We start from the raw sequence: 20,908 nt of genomic DNA, 5'->3' as shown, positions 1-20,908 counted from the left end.
ATTACGTAGACGTCCAATTCCTAACAGAAATTAATGTTTTCAGAAAAGAGCTAAATAGCCCAGGTACTAGAGTTTACAAAGGGGCGAACAGAAGCAGGTGGGGAAACCGGGATGCGACATAGGGAAACGGACGACAGTACCCGTACGAAAATATGATTCAATATTGAAAGCTCTTTCGTCACTGGAAAACGCGAACATATTTCTGAAACGTACTATACTCACTAACTCAGTACTGCTTACGCGCCCTCGGCTCTGTGTCGTGAACGGTTGGAAGTTTACTAGTAGAAGGGGTGGGAGTGAAGTACATTCCAGAACTCAGGTACAATAAAAATTGAAGTAAAAATAAAATGATGTCCCTGTATGAAATATGGAAAAGATATGGAAATTAATAGATTAGTAGATTAAGTGGGCATGTTTTCCTGTGCTGAGCCACGAAAAACCTAATTTCAGCCTATGCAATGCCAGTAGTCAGCCTGTGAGTTGGTTACGTTGTAAATAATGATAACAGCCTACTGAATTAATATAAATTAATATAATGTTATTGTTTTTAATAATAACCTATGTTACTTACAAAAATACATATAGAGAAGCAAAAAATTTAGTTTTCATTGACATCATTTATACAGATTTGTTTACACGAAGTTATACAAAAAACTAAGCTTACTAAATTGATTTTCAATAAATTGAAAACCAATTAGGTTTATTAAACACAGTTTATAAACAAAAATTAATAAGCACATTTGTCGAACAATATAGGCCTACAGACACTAGTACTGGAAGAAAAATTAAGTCAAACAAAATTTACACATTTACAAATTTACTACATTTTCATAAGTCAAGCCTTCGAATCCTGTGCACTTTAAGTGAAACCAATTTGGACAGTTGTCGCATCCTGTGTTTGCAAGCTATCATCTTCTACATCGCTTATTAAATCGCCTTCACATTCTTTACATTTAATGAGTTTGCCACCTGAATAGCTCTCATTAGAGTCAGATAACGTGGATGATGACAATGGTGACGGACTTCTATTCCTTTTTTTGTGTTTTTTTTTCTTAATTTCTTCCTTCTCTGGTGCCGTCTTCATCTTTTCTTCCTTTCTTCTAAGTATGGCTGCCTAGTTTTCTTTTTTCTTTTTTTTTCTTTTCTTTATTTAAAAACCACTCACGCCAAGCTGCTGAAGACACAGCTGAAGGTGGTGACTGAATTAAATCTGATGATTGACTTCCTCGTTCTTTTGTTCTTTTATGCCCTTTGACAGTGGGTTAAGATTGAATAAATTTCATCAAACATTAACTTCCTCTTCACTATGGCAGTAGGTGTAACAGTAATAGAGTTGTAGGTATACCTGAAGAGATGTCACCTGACAAATCTATTTGGCAAATATCACAGATAGTAGTAGAAGTTTCTACGTGTTTAGAAGAAGATGGCTTATTAACTTTTGTTGAAGTTTGTAATGACTGTAACGTATTAAAGGGATCTAGAGAAATAGACGATCCAGTGAAAAATTGAGAACTGGCCATCTGATCTTCATTTAAGTTATCCTCATGTTTTGACAGAATATTTTCAAGTGGGTTAGAAATATCAGCTAAGGATACAGGCATGTTAACTATAGCTTCAGAACTTACAGTTGAATCTATGTGAACTAAAACCACACCGTGTATTTCATATGTACCTTCCTGTAAATCCAGGGGCGGCTTTTGGGGTGGTGCCAGTGTGCCATGGCACCACCAATGAAAGAAACAAAAATAATATCCTAGAAAGCAGTTGTAATAGTTTATACATTTTATTCGTATTTAATTTGAACGAGCGCGCCCACATATCCGGACGCACTCTTGCAGCGTTTTTCCGAACGTTGGAGCCACTTCGCTGAGGCACTACCTGCGTCCATATAACACTGTACAAAAGGCTACTGCTTCTAGTTTATATGCGTTTCTTATGGCAGACTTTGAGCCGAATTCAATTTGACTCAGTAGTTAATATTCCGCCCGCTAGAGCACAGTAATGCAGAAATTTCGCTAGATGGCAGGGTTGTTGGAGACGTTATTTGTCTATGAGTTAGAGCTCCGCGCCAAATGTTAATGTAATGTTGCCAATTCAAAACTAATGCACATAACTTGGATTTGAATGTGTAAATTATCCATTTAGCTATATTGAACGCAGAGATAGTCATGGTTCTTTTTAGAAAGATAAATATTTCGTCATATTATGTAAAACTGTTTGTTAATGTTGTGTAATATTTGTTTTGTTTTGTTTACAACCTTGCTATAGTATTGATGCTTCTGTTAACTATACATGAGATCTGTGCAGGACATGAACATGTGTTATTCAGGTCGCTGCCTTGGATTCATCGGCCTGTTAAATAAAGTGCAAACGTGTTTCTTTATTATCTATGCCATTGTTTATCTCGTGTGTTTTTGCCAGTAATTTTACTAGTTATAAAAGTTATTTGTATTTGACTAACAATACTGTGAAAGTTTTGATTATCTGTATCTGTAAATTTCGTTATTAGTTTCGGAAATGTTATTGTAACTGTTACTAGATGCATTATTAACTGTACACCTGGTAAAATAGCTGGTTTAATTAATGTGTTTTATTTAATGTAATGCAAACGTGAACTGCGATTCTTAATTTCACTAGGGCAATTTGCGTACAACTTTTTTAATTTTTGGCACCACCACCAGAATGTTTCACCGGCCGCCACTGTATAAATCACAATCTGAAATCTCTGTGGTCTCCTCTGCTTGAACATAATTTTCCATTTCTTTATTAATTATTTCCAAAATTATGTAAGTACCCTGATTTGTTTCCTCCAGCGAACATCTTATTTCCTGAATAACTCTACAGGCACTGTCATAGTCTTGCAAAGTAAAGTTTTTTTACTTAAGAACTGTTTTTGTCCCTCAGCATTTCAACATTATTCTGCACACACTTAGTAAAATCAACTGCATCTGGATTGAATGAATATAGGCCAATTTTTTTTAAACATTGCCTAATTGTAGCTAGACGATTATCGCAACTTACAATTTTTTAAGAAGGGGACGAAATGTCTTTTTGGACAAAGATGAGTTAATATTTCCTGGTTCACTTTGGCGTTCTCTCACAGTCTTCTTCCAGTCACTTTTCAGTGGTTTAAAAACACTGACATCTGCAGGCTGCAAAATATGGGTTGTGTTTGGAGGTGAACAGTACAATATAATCACATGCATTGTTAAGATGTAATGTAAGGTGTGTTCGATGACCATCAACTAGCAGCAGAATTGATTTTGGAATGTTCACATCTACAAGTCATTTGTCAACTCCATTCACATTGTAATCAAAGAATATATCGCTTTTCCTCCAGTCACTTTCGCATCTCCCAAGAAACCATCCCTTCGGCATGCTGTTGACAACATCTTTCGGTGGTCTTGAAGATGGAAATATTCAACCATTGGGGTAACTATCTTTTTTTGGAGACATACTGAAACTTATCTCGTCACCATTTAAAATTTGACAAGGATGATCTAAAATGTGTTTGACATTTATCTATGTCAAATAATCAGACAAGCTCTTAACTATTTCCTCAGGCTTTCTTCTGTGATTACAGCGTGGCCTTTTGTAATACTTTCAACTGTTCAAATACTTAATTCTGTATGTCGTCTTAAAAAGATAGAATACCATTTGTTTCCTGTCCGGTTGTTCTTGAATGGTGTTTTGCGATTATCGGCAGAAATAATTTGCTGCACAGATTTAGAAGGTCATATTTTTTCCGGGCAAAACCACATTTAGCCAAATTCATTCGCCAAGATACAAGTTCAAGTTCTTCTTGTTTCGTAAGGATTGTTGCTGGTCCCATGTTTTCTTGATCCCTCCGCTACTCTGTTATGAAGTCTGTCTCTGGATACTCCATATTTGCAGGCTGTCCTTTTTATAGAGTGGTCAGGAGCGCTGATCCGCGCTGCCAGTATAACAAAGATACCCTCCTGTTATTTTACCGTTGGGCATGTTGTCAGAAAAATACATTCGTCCTTTAAGTGGATGCAGGGTCATTGACTGGCTGCGTGCGAGGTGGGTGACATTTGTTGGAGGGTGAAAATTTACAACCTTGTTGATACGTAGGGTAATGAATTATCTCACTTGAACTGTGAGAATGTTTATAACCACTAAAGTTACCTGAAATCTAAAATTCTCTAACTTAATTTGCATAAATATTTCTTTGTTGAATGCAGTCAAAGAAAATAGCTATGTGAGGCAAAATTACAACCAAAAAAGTAACTGCGGATCATTGAAAGTACGAGCAAATGGGATTAGTTGAATTCGTGCTTTGGTCTGTGCTGCAGTGCGTGTACCGGCTTTAATTTACAATATAAAAAGAAGTAGGCTTATATTATATTATGAAATTGCTGGTAAGTAAAGTTAAGACGAGTAGTTTATATTTATTTGTTTTTAAAATAAGTTTCGTGTATGTAACTTGCGATTCTGTATTGCATAATTACACTGATAAACAATGAAATACTACTTTAAATAAAACAAAGTGACCTTTATGCATTGAGATGTGCTGATAACGAATATCACATCCGTTTTCCTGTGTCACTTAAATCGTTTGTAGAACACCATCATTTTATAGTTTTATGGTTTCCGGTCTCCACATCCGGCTTAACGTTTGGTTCCAAACAAATGGATAGGATACCCGGCCCCGGAACAATTTTTCCTTCGAAATTATTGAAATGGATAGGAAGTTTTACCGATTTTGTATGTTAATGAATGGCACTTAATATTTGGTGATGGGAACATCTGGCAGTAGGATAATGTCCTATTTCTCTGTTAAAATTGTTCTTGTGTGAATTGCCTTCTTAGTAATGCGCTAACTTTCTTTCTGATCGCTTCGTGAGCAGCCGTATTTCATGTTTCTGTATGTTCTTGAAATCGTGAATCTATGTGTGTATTGTGAAGTGAAGTGTGAGGTGTATTTTAAGCATTCATCATGATGGTTTTTCTTTTAAATTAGAATATTGTAACACAATTATTGAGTACTTAACTACATAATACATAAAACTCGTGAAATTTATCTGTCATGTATATTACAATGTATATTAATTAATTTGTTCAAGTTCTAGATTACGTGTTTTAACATATGTGATGATGCCGAAAGGGCGAAAACGTTAATATTTTATACATATTGTAGCAAATAAACATTTGCAAATAGATAAATCTTATGATTGAACTCAAAATATTTTCACTATATTATATTAGATTTATCTGAATACAAAATGAATTGCAAAACGCAGCTTAATAGCTGATACAGTTAATTAATGCATACGTTTTCAAACTCGTAGTACTCTGACTTTATGGACAATCTGTGTAAGTTAATATAGAGTTTGAGAACCAAGGCTAATTCCACAGTCAAGCTGCCCTTAAAATAACTTTACTCCATCCGATTTCAGTCCAATTGGTATGGAGAGGCTTTCAAGTCGTCCTGCAGAATGTGTTACAAGACAGTCAGCCCAGCTGCGATTTGTGGCTGTGGAAATGACAAGGCAAACAAACTGGCCAAGACAGGAGCAACAAGCTGCTATATTGGACTTAAATCAACCTGCAGTATTAGAAAAATAATGCAAAAGCTGCAGTAAGTCTGTGTGCCAGGAGAGAACAGCGAAAAATGAAGGAAACATCCTGGCCAATCTCTAGCCAAAAACTCCTTTCCAAGGCTCGAACCAAGCTCTCTAAGACTCTTCTGCATATGAACAGAAGAAACGTTATGAGACTGGTTGGATTAGTTCATTGTTTCTGAAACATATCAAGAATACAGACGCAGAACCCTTGTGATGGGTTACATGGTAGCGGAAAATAGCGCAACAAGTTGACGTGTGAGAGGTGAATGACTCCCGAAAAATCTCCTTTTTAATACGTTACTAAGCTTACTGTGTGAACGAAAATGTGACATTAATATCACTGCTTATATTTGATTTCAGTTAATGGAAGGAAAATAAATAATAAAAACTCTTCATTTATAACATATCTTTATTTAAAGTGCACTAATATATCACACCGAATACATAAATACAGTATAACTGTGGATCCTGATTGAATTTCCTATTCAAAGTAAGCATTTTTTTTATTTTAAAATTTCAAGCGGGTATATTGGGAATTCATTGTGTCTTGGTCAGTGGACAGAACATATTGAAGTCCTTGGTGTCGAGGTTCAATTCCGCAAACGCTTTCTTGGCTGCGTTCATAGTTTCCTCGTCTGGCGTCCAGGTGGTAAATTGAACTATTATCACAGCTGCAAGCAGAGTTACATTTATATAGCATCAATTGTAAATGGAATAATTTTCAGATTATATATATATATATATATATATATATATATATATATATATATATATGTACATATATCCTTTCGCACTGCAAGTAGTCCATTGAAACGCCCAAAGCTTAATACCACACTATCACGAAATACTTTCCATCTTCGCTCCTTTGAATATCCACGCTATCCTCATCTCTGAAACATCTTAAAACCTTCCCCGTCTCCTGTCTAGTGGATTTACCTGGCTACGTTCTTTGTCGAAATGATAGAGTTGGAAAAGGGGAGGTGGTTGTGCTGTCTACGTGCTTTCAGACCTGCAACCAAGAGTTTTGCGCCAGTCACCCAACCAATATGCAGCTCGTCCAGAATTTATGTTCGTAGAAATTTGTGCTTCCTATCAGAAATGTTTAATCAGTGTAGTATACAAGCCCCCCAGACTTAGTATGTCGACGGAGTTTGAAACAGCATTATTGGACTTATCACCACATTATGAAGGCGTTCTAATCTTGGGAGATTTCAATACCAACTTGCTAGCCACCGAGTCACCCGCCACTCGAGAAATTCTGACGAAGTTCGAATCGTGTAACATGACCATTTTACCACTTTTGCCCACGCATCATACTGCAACATCCGAGATGTTACTACACCTGATTATTACTAAGAACACGGCCAGGGTACTGTCATACGGACAGTTACCTGCACCAGGCACCATGACATCATTTACCTAACATATTCACTACAATGCCCTAAAATGAAGCCAAATACAATAACATTCCGCGACTTGAAACGCATTGACGAGACCAGTTTCTATGAGGATGCTGTGCAGCTGCCCTGGCACACGATCTGGACTGCACGCTCAGTGGATGACACAGTGGACATTCTTAACGGACTTATTGTGTCACTGTACGACAAACACGCCCCACGGAAAACTAAACGTGTTAAAAGGTGCCCGGCACCATGGATGACAACTAAGGTAAAAGACCTGATGACCGACAGGGATGCCGCTTACAGAAAATACAGACGGGATAAAACTGATGACAACCTACGAAATTACAAACGACTAAGAAATATGACGAATCAAGAAACACGAAATACCAAACTGAAATATATGCACGGACTAATTGGGTCTAATGTAAACATTAGGGACATGTGGAAAAATATTAATTCAATGGGATTTGGAAATACAAAAAGACAGACACAACAAATGAGCATCTCTTTAGAACGTCTCAATGAACACTTCACTACTCCGCCAACTAACAATATTGACCATACCACACAGCGACAGACAATGACAGAACCTCAGGTAGTTGACCCACTCAGAGACAGATTTTACTTTCCATACGTCATACCTATTGACGTCAAGAAACCTCTTAAACGCAACAGATCCAAAGCGACAGGTTCTGACGACATTAGTATCGCAATGATAAACAAACTTATTGACGTAATCTTACCAACACTGACACGCATTTTCAACGCTTCGCTGACGACATCCATTTGTCCTAAAGCTTGGAAATATGCCTTTGTGCGCCCTATACCCAAAGTTAAAACGCACACTACCTCCAACGACTATTGACTTATTAGCATTCTACCTGCCTTGTCGAAGGCGTTAGAGAGAATAGTACATAGCTAAACATATATGAACCCCTGGACACATATCAGTCAGGCTTTCGGACTCGACTCAGTACAGCGACTGGAAGTAACGGAAGACATCCGAAAAGCTATGGACGTACGTAAAATTAGAATACTGACACTACTAAACTTCAGTAAAGCGTTTGACACTGTAAATATCGACTTCCTGACGAGAAAATTACGATCACTCCAACTATCAGAAAGCACAGTCTCTTGGTTCTCCTCTTATCTCAGCGAACGTCAGCAGTGTGTTTGCATTGGAAGTCGAACTTCCTCATGGCGTATCGTTGATTCTGGAATCCCACGGGGATCTGTTCTCTCACCACTACTATTCACTATTTATGTAATTGACATCCCCTCGGCTCTACTGCACTGTAAGCATCACCTCTACGCAGACGATTTACAAATCTATATCCATACAACCCCTGACTCACTCAATGACGCAATACACAATCTTAACGAGGACCTTGAATCTATATCTGCATGGGCCAGAAAGTTTGGTTTGATTCTCAATGCAAGAAAATCACAAGCAATCCTAGTGGGACATCAACGTCTATTATGCAATATTACTCCTGCTCTTCCAGTCAAGTTAAACGACACAATAATCCCTTTTGCTTCCTGTGTTAAAAACCTAGGAGTTTACTTTGATACGCATTTAAACTGGAATAACCAAGTAACCCATATTACCAAAAAAGTGCTTTCCATACTACATTCCTTAAACAGCATTCGAAAATTTCTCCCGATATCACTAAAAAAATACTAGTGGAAACACTAGTAATGACCCACTTTGATTATTGTGGTTTTCTACTGACTGACCTCAAAATCAACCAGTCGCAAAGTGTTCATAATTCTTGTGTTCGCTTCGTCTGCGATGTCCGTCGCGCTGACCGCATGAAGCATCACTCTTCTCTCGACGCCCTTTCAGAGTCTTTCGGAGAAACAATGGGGCAGCGAGTCTAACATGGACAGAAGAACACGTCATTTGGGGATATGAAGATTGGGCTCATGTTATGTTTTCTGATGGAGTCTAGATTCTGCTTTCACCCCAATGGAAGGCGTATCAGGGTTTGGCGTCAACCTGGGCCAGCAGAAAGACTTCGTCATGTTCAGGAGGTGGTGTGGCAGGAGTGATGATGGGCAGAAGAGCACGGCTCGTTTTCCTGGAAGGGACAGTGAATCATAATGCGTACTTAAATTCTGTTCTGAAACCAATTGTGAGACCATTTGCTAATACCCCAGGAGAAAGTTCCATTCTTATGCATGACAATGCCCGCGCTCCAAAGGCGGACGGTGGGTTTGAAAGTTGAGGAGGCCAACACGTGACTGATGAGAGTTTGCATTGCATGTATTAAAATATAAGGCCTGTGACGTGCCTCATTACCAAGTGCAGAATTTATAGGTTTTAAGAAACTTTAATTAGGTTTACCAATCTGTTTTCTAGGATTATTTGTTTATTTGTTTATTTGTTTGTTTGTTTGTTTCTTTGTTTCTTTGTTTGTTTATTTATTTATTTGTTTCTTTACTTATTTAGTTACTTATTTACTTACTTATTTATTTACTTATTTATTTATTTATTTGTTAATTTATTTATTTAGTTACTTAGTTATTTAGTTATATATTTATTTAGTTATTTATTTATGTATTTATTTACTTATTTATTTAGATTTTAAATCTTTTTTTTAGGAATTTATATGCTTTTACCGGAAAAATGTTAAAATAAATATCATACTGTTAATATATTACAATACTGTTAGAGTTACATTCGAATATTCGTTATTATAGGCACCCTTTTGCCTGAAAATGATGTTAGTGCAAACACTCGTGGTGCCCCACTTCGATTACTCTGATATTCTGCTTACTGACCTAAGCGTTACTTCGGCGCAGAGACTACAACGTGTTCATAATATGAGCGTCCGTTTCGTCTGCAATATTCGCCGGGCTGGTTATTTAACACCATCCCTCGAAATGTTGTCCTGGCTCCGTCTAGAAGACCGTAGGAAAATCCACTGTCTTTCCCTCCTCTTTCACATATTGCATTTCTCCATTTGCGTCTCGTTTTCAAAATTTATCCACCCATCATAACCTAGACACACGATCACAACACTCCTCAATATTATCCATTCCCTCCCACCGAACATCCTCATATTCATCTTCTTTCACTGTGGCTGTTCCTCGGCTTTGGAATTCCCTACCGAGTAATGTGTGGACTGTCAGACACCAAACCAATTTAAGAATAGACTAACGAAATATTTTTCTAACAATTCTTGTTAACAATAATAGCTGTTCCAAGCGATATATATATATATATATATATATATATATATATATATATATATATATATATATATATATATATATAAGAACAAATATTTAAATTATCTCATTACTGTCATTATTATTATTATTATTATTATTATTATTATTATTATTATTATTATTATTATTATTATTATTATTATTATAAATTCTTACCAATGTTTATTATTGTCACACTAACATTACATTGCTTTATGGTCTAGATATTAATGTAATCACTATGTAAGCAATTGTATTCAATTAGAATTAGAGTCTGGCTGGGCGGAAGAGAAGGCCTACTGGCCTTTGCTCTGCCAGAGGACATAAATAAATAATAATTATTATTAAGGTCAACTTCAGAGGGCTGTAACACCACGTATGGGGAATATAGAGAACGCTGGAAACTTCCAGACTGCTCTGATTCAGGTTTGGAATAATCTTCAGCAAAAAGACATTGAACATCTGATTTCAAGCATGCCGAGAGATGCCAAGCAGTGTTAAATGCTCGAAGAGGTCATACTCGTTACTAATAACTCAATTCATTTCAATCTGTATGGAATTATTGAAGTTTTTCCCTGTCAAAATGTTTCTAACATTTTACTCAACATGCTGCATTTCAGTTATTGTTTCCAACATAAAAAATAAAAATAATCATTTAAATTTACTAGATTTGTTTGTTAGTTTGTTTATTTCTTAGATAACTTAATATCCATTTCACTGCTGCGAATAATAGACTGAAGCTAATAATGTACTTGTCCCTGTAGCTGCGCTAAATATAAGTCAATATTTCAAGCCAAAAGAAGAAGTGTCACCAAAACAGGAGAACAGATTTATGTAGAATCAATTTAGTCGTAATCTAATTTTAAGATCAGTGTATTAATTTTATAGAAATTGCACTGCCCAATTATAGACAAAATTCTTGGCGATCTCATAGCAAAACAATGAGTACTGAATGAAAGTTTTTATACCACAAGACCTCTGAACCCGTATTGAACGCGTACTCCTGAAAGTGGGTCATGGCATTTGCTTTCTCTTTAAAATACAGGGTGTCCGGGACAAAATTTACCAATAAGAAAATTTAATAACTCACCAAATAATTTATGGATGAAAATGCTGTTTGCGGGAATTGACAAAGGGACTTCCTAAGTTTCGAATGACCACTAATAAACTTCTATGTGTGCACCTCTTGTAGTACGACAGATGTCCAGGCGATATTCAAGTTCTTGCCATGTGTTTCGTAACATCTCTGGAGTGACAGTTGCACAAACAGCGACAATTCTCCGACGCAGATCCTCCAAATCTGCCACTACAGTCTTGTACACAATGTCTTTTATGTATCCCCAAAAAACGAAGTCCAGTGGGGTTAGGTCTGGGGATCTGGGAGGCCATGCTGTAGGTCCACCTTGACCAATCCATCGCTGAGGAAAGCATTCATTCAAGTGATCTGTAACATGTAATGCATAATGAGGCGGAGCTCCGTCTTGTTGGAAAACATATCCCTGTGGAATTTGAGGGATGGCGTAATTTTGCAGCATATTAAAATACACACTTCCATTGATAGTGTTTTCCACAAAAAAGAACGGTCCAATCACAGTTTCATGTGTAAGTCCGCACCAAACATTAATCTCAGGGCTGTCTCTTTCCAATTCCCTCACTACATGCGGATTTTCTGATCCCCAGATGCGACAATTATGCCTGTTGACGATCCCACAGACGTGGAAGGTGGGCTCATCACTAAACACGACCTTCTGCAGATATCCATTTTCAATATCAATTTTCAACAGCATGTCACTAGCGAAATCTTATCGTGCAGGCAAGTCGTTTGGTTTCAACTTTGGAACCAATTGAATCTTGTATGCATGTAGACGTAACCTCTTGTGCAGAACATCGTGGATAGTTGACTTTGGAATTGCAAGTTCCCTGCTGGCACGGCGGAGAGACTTACACGGGCTCCGTTGGAATTCTGTCGACTTGCGCTTCTGTCACTTTCTTGCCGCGTGGTGTTTTCTCTCAAGAAGCTTTCTATGCCAAGTTGTTATTGTGTGCCTATCTGGTGGTTGCTTCTCAGGCCACTGTTGTCTGAATCTTCTCTCCACTATCTTCGGATACTTGAATTCGGCAAGCCAATAGCAGCATTGAACTTTTTGTTGCACTGTGAACGCCATTTTAATTACAGCTATGTCAACAACAATGACAAAATGTTGCCAACATCACACATAAAACTTAAAATGTCCCTCTTTCATTTGCCGCAAATTTCATTTTCCTATCTCCATTATTACGCGAGTTATTAAATTTCTTTTTGGTAAATTTTGTCCCGGACACAGTGTACGTATTTATATACATTTTGACTGATTTAGCTGACAGTAAATGCATGGGTTTGGAAGATCCATTTAATGTCACGACAGAGTTCGTTTCCATTATCACTGTCAAGGCACAAACTCCCAAGGACGCCATTTGATAACAATGGTTTACACTTTAACTAATCGTAAAACAAAACTTAATTTCAGTTCGTAAAGAAAAAAATATTAGCTAGCCTCTTTTTTAAAATAACGTGCCGATACGCTTCACTCGCTCAACCTAGACAGGTACGACATGTTTTCACGTGCTAAAATACCAGTAAACGAGGAATAAAATATTGTATTATTATTCATTACATAAAATATTTTGTAATAATCATAAATTTCATCATTTTGTGGTACAGTGAGAGAAATTCGAGTGCAACGTAAAATATCTCAAAAGTTTGCAAGAAATTATCTTCTATCATATTTTCGATAATGAAAATTAAGTTCATGGACTATCGTCATGTAACATATTCTACGTTCATTCATTCACAGCTTTCTGTCCAAGAGTACCGTAGGTCTTCGACTTGCAAACCCAGTATTCTCCAACCTTTCCTATTTTGCGCCTTTCTCTTAACTATAAGTCTACGTAGGCTACTTGGCGGCAATGCAGTTCTTAGGTACCATAACACTAATGAAGTATCTAGTAAGTAGTAACGAATATTTTTTTTCACAGATTTCGAACATAGAATCATTCGATCACAATCTATAACGAAGTGTAGTATCTTTGTTCTTACAGATATTCTGAAATGTCAAAGGAAAATACAGTGATTGGCCTTCAGATTCTATATATTCTCATTTCGTACTCAGCTCAGCTTATGATATAAAACTGTCACGTGATGGAATACTCACGCTGCCCGCCAGTAGCAGGTGGACATCCGCTCACTATAAGCATCTTGTCTCCAAGCGCTAGAACGTTGTAACTCGTTGACCACACATCTGCACAAACAGAAGAGCCTCCTTTACTTCGTTGCATTTACAGCGATATGACGTCAGCTCTAATCTTACTTAACGTTGCCTAAGTTTAACCTATTTTAACGAGAATAGACTGTTCACTATGTTTTGGTGTGTGACGTTTTGTATTGATAAATTGTTATTTCGTTTGCTGATCTTGTAGACCTAAAGACCGTTATTTTAGTAATGTGAGTAGTAATGGTGGTAGTGGTTGTGGTGGTAGTAGTAACAATATTATCGGACATAATGTCCGTGAATGTAACTTCCATACAACAGAACATAGTCATTGTCACATGTCCTTGGTTGTAATGTATTACTGTACATATTATGTTGTTCATTAAGAAATAATTTAAACTTTCATTCACCTATGAAACGTATGTCTGTCTCCCATCGCGGATCTTGCTTGTAAATTACAACTCTGAGAGATAATGCATCTTTAATTTATCTCAAAATCAACATTAGGTAACGAATTTAACCGAACCTAACACCGGTACATCTTCGATTTAACTATGGAAGTTGTCTGTGGTTATGCGATGTGCATAAATCACGCTGTGCCGGTGCAAACAACTCGTGCCACTTGCTTTCAACGTTCTTTCAGTTCGCCTATCAATTTTCTGTTTGGATTTTATTTATTGATTTTTAGTAGGTTATTTTACGACGCTTTATCAACATCTAAGGTTATTTAACATATGAATGGGTTGAAGGTGATAATGCCGGTGAACTGAGTCCGGGGTCCAGCACCGAAAGTTACCCAGCATTTGCTCATCTTGGGTTGAGGGAAAACCCTGGAAAAACCTCAACCAAGTAACTTGCCCCGACCGGGAATCGAACTCGGGCCACCTTGTTTCGCGTCTAGAGCCAACTCCAGTTATTATATTGGTAGCTGTAGATATGCACCAAATAAGTTATAATATGAAGATATATTGGTTCATTTTAAATGATTAAACAGAAGAAACTTATTTTTTATGAATAACCATTTCCCCCTTAAAGTTTCCCTGAATTACGTATTGGTTCCTGTGTCAGAATATAATTGTTGTATATCACGATCCACCGTAATATTTGCAGAGCTGAGAATTTCATGAGATCTGAAGGATGTAACGATAGAAAAGTTTCATATCTATTCTACTTTTGGTTTCATAAGCATATTATAATTTATTCAGCAGTGCCATCTACAATAAAAATAACTAGTGTATCCTACTATGAGAACTTCGCTTCCAAATTTAACAGATTAAATGCGTTATACCACAAGGGATAATAATTTATGTGGTATGTGTAGGTACTTTCATTGAGGAGAAAAATATTCATTGCATTCTTAATTATGACATATCTCTAAGTGTTGTTCAGGGTCAAAAATGTGATTTATGGGTTCAGATAGAGGCATTAAAATTATCTTACTAGGAATTAGAGACAAAATGATATCTTCATTCAGAGGTTTTTGGTGTGCATAACAAGATACGTGTGGATAAAAGAAATGTCCCCTAGAAGTAGATTCGGTTATACTGATGAAATATCTTATGGCTTGAGGTGTGAATACGCTGGGAGAATCAGGGCCTGATTTCCAATTTTAGAGGCCCGGAGCTTAATTTTTTTTTTATGAGGTCCCTTCTTTTCATATGATAATTCTGTCACCTATCTCTTTCACCATGTATTTATTTCATAGAGGTTTTTATTAATCATCTAAAATAAAGTGGTTCCTTAAGTTAATCAGCTATTATTTGTGGCACAAGACGGATCAAAGCTGACTGCATTGGTTGTACTATCCCTTGTTTCCTCTAACGCGGTAATTCAGGAGTTTAGGAGGAATGTTCATTTTTGCAAAATTCTGGCTTAGGCTTATACAAAAAAGTACCTTGACTGTCCACAGTTTAGTAGCTGTGACGGATTGTTGTCTCTGTATGCCAAAATCTTCATTAGTCTGTGCTAAAACATTCTTAACTTTTTGAAACTGGAGGTCACTATGAGTAAAGAAGTTCCTGCTAGCAACATATGAACGAACATACTTGCTCAATGATCAGCCTTGTTTTTCCTGTTGTTCAATTTCAATAGCTTTCTGTTTTCTTGTAATGGCTCCTAACTCAAATTTGCTTGGAAATTCCATTTTTAATTATGGACATTCCTACAAAAACACTTTAACAAGACCAGTACAATGGTCGTATACCAACAGAAGTTAGATAAGCTGCAAGGAACACAAGCACTAGGCACTTGGCTGCCTTTGGCTGCTGGATTCATTATTAATTATTTAAATGGTTCTACTGTTACAATTTGAATAAACTGCACATGGTAATCAACTTGTAAAACTTGAACACATTAAACTCTGCAATCAACTTACGACTCTAAATTTAAAACAATAAAGTGATTTTTGATGCATTATCTAACATAATAATGAATTAGGTAATTACTGATTTTCTCAATTCTTATTTTCAGTCGGCAGATTTGTTGTCTATTTCATTTGCATAATTCATTTAAAAAGGCTTGTTCCTGGATTTTGAGGCCTCCAGAGTCATGTGGCCCTGAGCAGGACCTAAATCAGGCCCTGAGAGAATCATAACTTTTGTTGAATATCATTCACAATATTATACTACGTACAGCATTTGGATCAGAGACGTGTAAGGGATAGACACTATATATTCAATTATTATGTCTTCGTATAAGCGAATTAGTTTTGTCACTCAGTTCCCACTGTACTTACGTAAATAACTAGATTGTTGAAGGTTACAATGCTACCGGGGTGGAAAAAAAAGTGTTGTGAATTTTCATGTCCAAATAATACACTTTTTCACATAACATTGATTAAATAATTTTTAAATTATTTAGAAACCAATGAGCAGTTCAACTGATTGACATATTTGTTTGCGGATATTAAAAAAATTACACTTTTTCCTTTGATTTACTTCAGACTTTTCCTGACTCTCACATTGCAGATGAAAGCAACTCTTTGTGTAAGATAAGCAACAACCATTAATCCTAACTTAAAATTATTTTAACTAAACTAATCTGTGAGTAAGTAATAATGCAGAAATATTGATAAAATTGTTAGGATATAAAACAATCCTATGGTTTGTCTAATGCGTAAAGTTGTCGCTAATATTACTATTCAGTCACAATACATAAAATAACCTCTTTATTTGCTTTCCGAACGTCAATTATTTTTTATGTAGAACACTCTCGAAAACAAATGCTTAGCAGTTTTTATGCTTACCAATAATGCTGACTGTTTGCTACAGCGAATTACAATTTAAAACACCTTGTCACTCGCTTATCTACACATTCAACTCAGCTTCTTTTGTTCACATATTTTGTTAAATTTATGACAAAGTATCATCACTCACCACTTTCGGATAGAGTTAAGTTCAGGTAATGACCGTTCCACTTCTGAACACTGCCTGAGTAAGTGACGTTCTGTGGACCACTGAAAAATACACAACATATTATGTAGATACACTAACAGGCAGGCACTCTCATGGGGACAGGTAAAAAAGTTAAATTTTCTCGTATTATAAAATTCTTCATTACCAAAAATACCAAGATACGGATTTTTGCAACTCGACCGCAATTCTATAGGGGAAAACACAACGAGAAACTTAAAGTACACCTTAGGTTTCCGACTAGTATATGTAGTAGAGCACGTAGGTAGCACTATCACGTGATGAGTCAGCATGCAGATATAATCTTTTCGCTGTAAGAAAAATCCTAATGTAAACAATAGCACGTGACTGAAATGAGACTTCATTGGCCGCTGTTTGGCGCCATAGATTCTCAGTACATGTTCCTGCCCACTGTTGTACATTCTGTTTCACATTAAACAATTCCTGTTAATCTCACTACTATGCATTCGTTTGCTTAGGAAACATTTACTTTATAATTACTGTAATAAAATTTTTTTAAGTCTTATGTATTCACAATGGACAGTTGAGGATACAGAAGCCATACTTCAGTACCACGTGCTTACGTGCACAACTACGAGCTCAAGTGACGCCAGCTTGTTACAAGAACAGACCACCTCGGTATTACTGTTGGTATTCATCTGCGTTCATAGTACATAACAAAATATAAAAGTAGCTTTTCTTTTACATAGCGTTTTACACATGAGTAAAGTTAAATGTTTAATCATATTTAACAACTAGAATTCAATTTTCTATTTTCAAATAATACAAGATTGTGGTTTCCAAATACGAACTATATTTTCCTGCGTCGTGTGAGTGTTTCGACTGTCAGCCAATCGCGGGTATGACAGCAACGTGATTATGTTTACTTAGGATTTTTCTTACAGCGAAAACAATATAGATAGTTGTGAGCTCGGAAACTTGCAGGGTGTCTTGTGTACAGTGTGCGTGTATTATATACGGTATAACAAGTGTATTACTTTTATAGTTATTTTAAACATGAATTTGTTAAACATTGCAAAATTACTTGTAGCAAAATTTGAAGAGGAGTGCTACGAAACTACTACTGTTTCAGAAACGGAGATGGAAATAGCCGGTGAAATTATGAATCATTATGTATCAGAAACAGTGGAGAAAGACATAACTCTTGGTGTTGACCACACTGAACCTGAGCCATATGAAGATCCCTCTGATTATTAGCCTCACAAATGACGTCCTCTTCCGAAGACGAGTCCGCTAGTTCACAGTCAGGATCATGGTATGCTCATATCCTAGCAAGACAAAATCCAGGGGTATCTCTGTTCCAGAAAATGGAAAAGTAGTTAATTATTGCCTTCTTCCAGGGACACCGAAACATCATAAGAAAAAATTTAACCACAGATCCTGGAAATCCATGAAACACAAGTATACGTGGCTAACAAGTGAACGACAGTTATATAAAATGACAGAACTTGTTGAACGTGTCAAAACCAACAGGAATAAACTGAAAGAAGTAAACAAACATACATTTCAAGAATTATTACAGCGACGATCTCTGAATCAAGTAGTGAAAGATAATGATCTACAAAAAAATTGCAACACTCAAGGCACTTGCATTAGAAACCTCTTTTAAAGCAAGTTAATCTTGGCTCTATCGTTTTAAGAAGCATTATTCAATAGTCAGCCGCAAAATCACAACGTTGGCAACGAAACGACAGATTCAGCAAGACAGAGAAATCGAGATTTAAAAAAAAAAAGATTGCAATTCAATCATGAGATCTTTCAATGATGATCAGATATACAATGCGGATGAATTTGGTTTTAATAAAGAAATGCCAATGGGAAGAACACTGGAGGTTAGGGATGCAACTGAAGTACAAGGGGCAGTTCAGTCAAAGAGTGCAACTACACATTCATATTATACAGTTGTGCCTATAGTGTCTAGATCAGGTAGATTAATGTCAAAATTATACCGAGTGGTATAAGTGACAAAGTTGTGGAAAAGATGTTTAAACCCGATAATTTAATTGTAAAATGGAATTCTTCAGAGAAAATGACAAAAATAATGTTTACGTCATTTTTAAAAGGAGCATTTCTTCCTTACTCAAGTGCACGGAATCTGCTTCTTCTAGATGCCTATGGTGTTACAGAAAATGTCAGTGTATTACTTGAAGATGGCGGTCGTGAACCTGATAAACTGACAGTAAAGATAATACCAGCTAACGCAACATACGAACTTCAACCCCTAGATCGGTATTTTTTCCGTATGTATAAAAACATGATACGTAAGTTATCGCACAACGCTGATTTCCATCTATCAACCGACACTTTGAGACATCCTCACGTACAGTCGCTGGCATTCCAACTGTTCCGCTGTCCGCGATTTCAGCGCACATATTAGCATGGTTGAGTTCTGGCTGGATTACCAGAAAAAAATGAAAGAAGGTTTCAAACACTGCTGACTACTGCCTCACGAATTTGGGTGGACTTTGTGGAAAGGCAGCAGTTATTAAATTAAATGTGCTTTATTCACTTTTTTTAGGCATACCATTACTGCATTGTGTGTGTTCCTGATTAACGGCAACTGGAAATTTGTGGCACACCAAGATTACTTCAGTTCAGGCAAGATATTTGATTTATTTACACGTAAAAAAAATCACTTCTTTTTCGCCCTCATTTAATTCGATTTATCCAGTATTGTAGTTGCGCTCGAGTGGCCAGAATTTGTATAAGCACTTGTTTCGACGTCGTGAACATGCTGGAAGAAAAAAAATAATAACTTTTTTTTCTGCCCCCATCAAAATGTTTGCTTATAAGTCCTCAAAGTAAACGACGTCCGTCGTTTCAAGTGGCTTACCTGTTAACAATGATGCTAGCCTGCACTGGTATCACGCCGTTAGAAGCAGCACCGATTTCTCCACTCCAACACGAGTATTCCGCAGCCATTTGTTTACTGTTTACGTACACCGTCTTCCAAACATTTTGTAGCTGCAAAAATTTCCTATTCTATTAGTTTTGGAATACAGTGGTTTAAACAGTACAGGAAGATAATGGATTTCGTGGGAAATAAAAATAATCGTTTAATCAATTTTATTTCGGAATTTCATTGCTAAACTAGGAAGGGAGGATACTTTTAAACCCACTATTGGAAAAGAGAGCCTAGACGTATCTAGTAATGATAATGAAGTTAGGGTAGTCAACTTTGCTACACCAAAAAGTTTAATTGTCAAAAATACATCATTCCTCCATAAAGATATATAAGGGAGAGTCGGGTAGTATCGGACGTCGGGTAACATCGGACAGTGCGTGTCTTTCATCTACCACCATGTGGTAGTACCTGAATGACATGGTTACGTTTCTCTATGCGACATCACAGAAACGTAACCATGTCAATCAGGTACTATCATCGTGTGGTAGATGAAAGAAACTCACTGTCCCATATTACCCGACGTCCGATACTACCCGACTCTCCCCTACATAAATATACTTGAACTTCTCCAGATGGATTGACACATAACCATATACATCACATCTTGATAAATGAAAGAAGACATAGACTACTAGTATAGTAGACATTCGAACCTTCAGGAGGGCAGACTGTAATTCTAACCATTATTTGATAATTGGAGAATTAAGAGAAAGACTATCAGTAACCGAGTGAGTAGAGCAACAAGTTAATATTAGGAGATTCAGTATTCCAAAATTGATAGACGAGGAAACTAAGCAATATTATCAAGTCGAAATTTCAAATAGGCTTGCCACTTTTAGAAGTTTCAACGAAGTTGAGGAGTAGTTATATATTGATAGCGCGTGGGAAAATATCAGAGATAATATACAAATTGCAGCTGAGCAGAGCATAGGTTATTATGAAACTAAGAAAAAGAAACCGTGGTTTGATGAAGATTGTTGCATGGTAGTAGAAAGAAGGAAACAGACAAAATTGAAATTCTTACAGGATCCAGCTGAGACGAATAGAGATAATTATTTCAATGAAAGATGGGAAGCAAATCGTACACTTAGGAATAAAAAGAGAGGTTACTTGAAGG

The 20,908-nt window shown here is 36.6% G+C and overlaps 1 protein-coding gene across 2 annotated transcripts in view; it reads right to left on the bottom strand.

Moving 5' to 3' along the window:
* Positions 1–5,979: 5,979 nt before the first annotated feature.
* The window catches only part of LOC138715689 (uncharacterized), a 30,117-nt gene continuing 15,188 nt past the window's right edge, over positions 5,980–20,908 (bottom strand). The window contains exons 3-6 of one of the 2 annotated variants that reach the window (XM_069848753.1): positions 19,720–19,850; positions 16,830–16,909; positions 13,399–13,485; positions 5,980–6,259 (exon numbers count right to left, since the gene is read on the bottom strand). In XM_069848753.1, the coding sequence (XP_069704854.1) occupies positions 6,126–6,259; positions 13,399–13,485; positions 16,830–16,909; positions 19,720–19,850 (432 nt within the window). In that variant the 3' untranslated portion in view covers positions 5,980–6,125. The remainder of the gene's footprint in view (positions 6,260–13,398; positions 13,486–16,829; positions 16,910–19,719; positions 19,851–20,908) is intronic. The other variant, XM_069848755.1, reaches the window with a different exon arrangement.

The sequence above is a fragment of the Periplaneta americana genome, chromosome 15 (genome assembly GCF_040183065.1).
Source record: "Periplaneta americana isolate PAMFEO1 chromosome 15, P.americana_PAMFEO1_priV1, whole genome shotgun sequence".
In the NCBI taxonomy this organism is placed as follows: domain Eukaryota; kingdom Metazoa; phylum Arthropoda; class Insecta; order Blattodea; family Blattidae; genus Periplaneta; species Periplaneta americana.
This window is presented reverse-complemented; position numbering and strand designations above follow the sequence as displayed.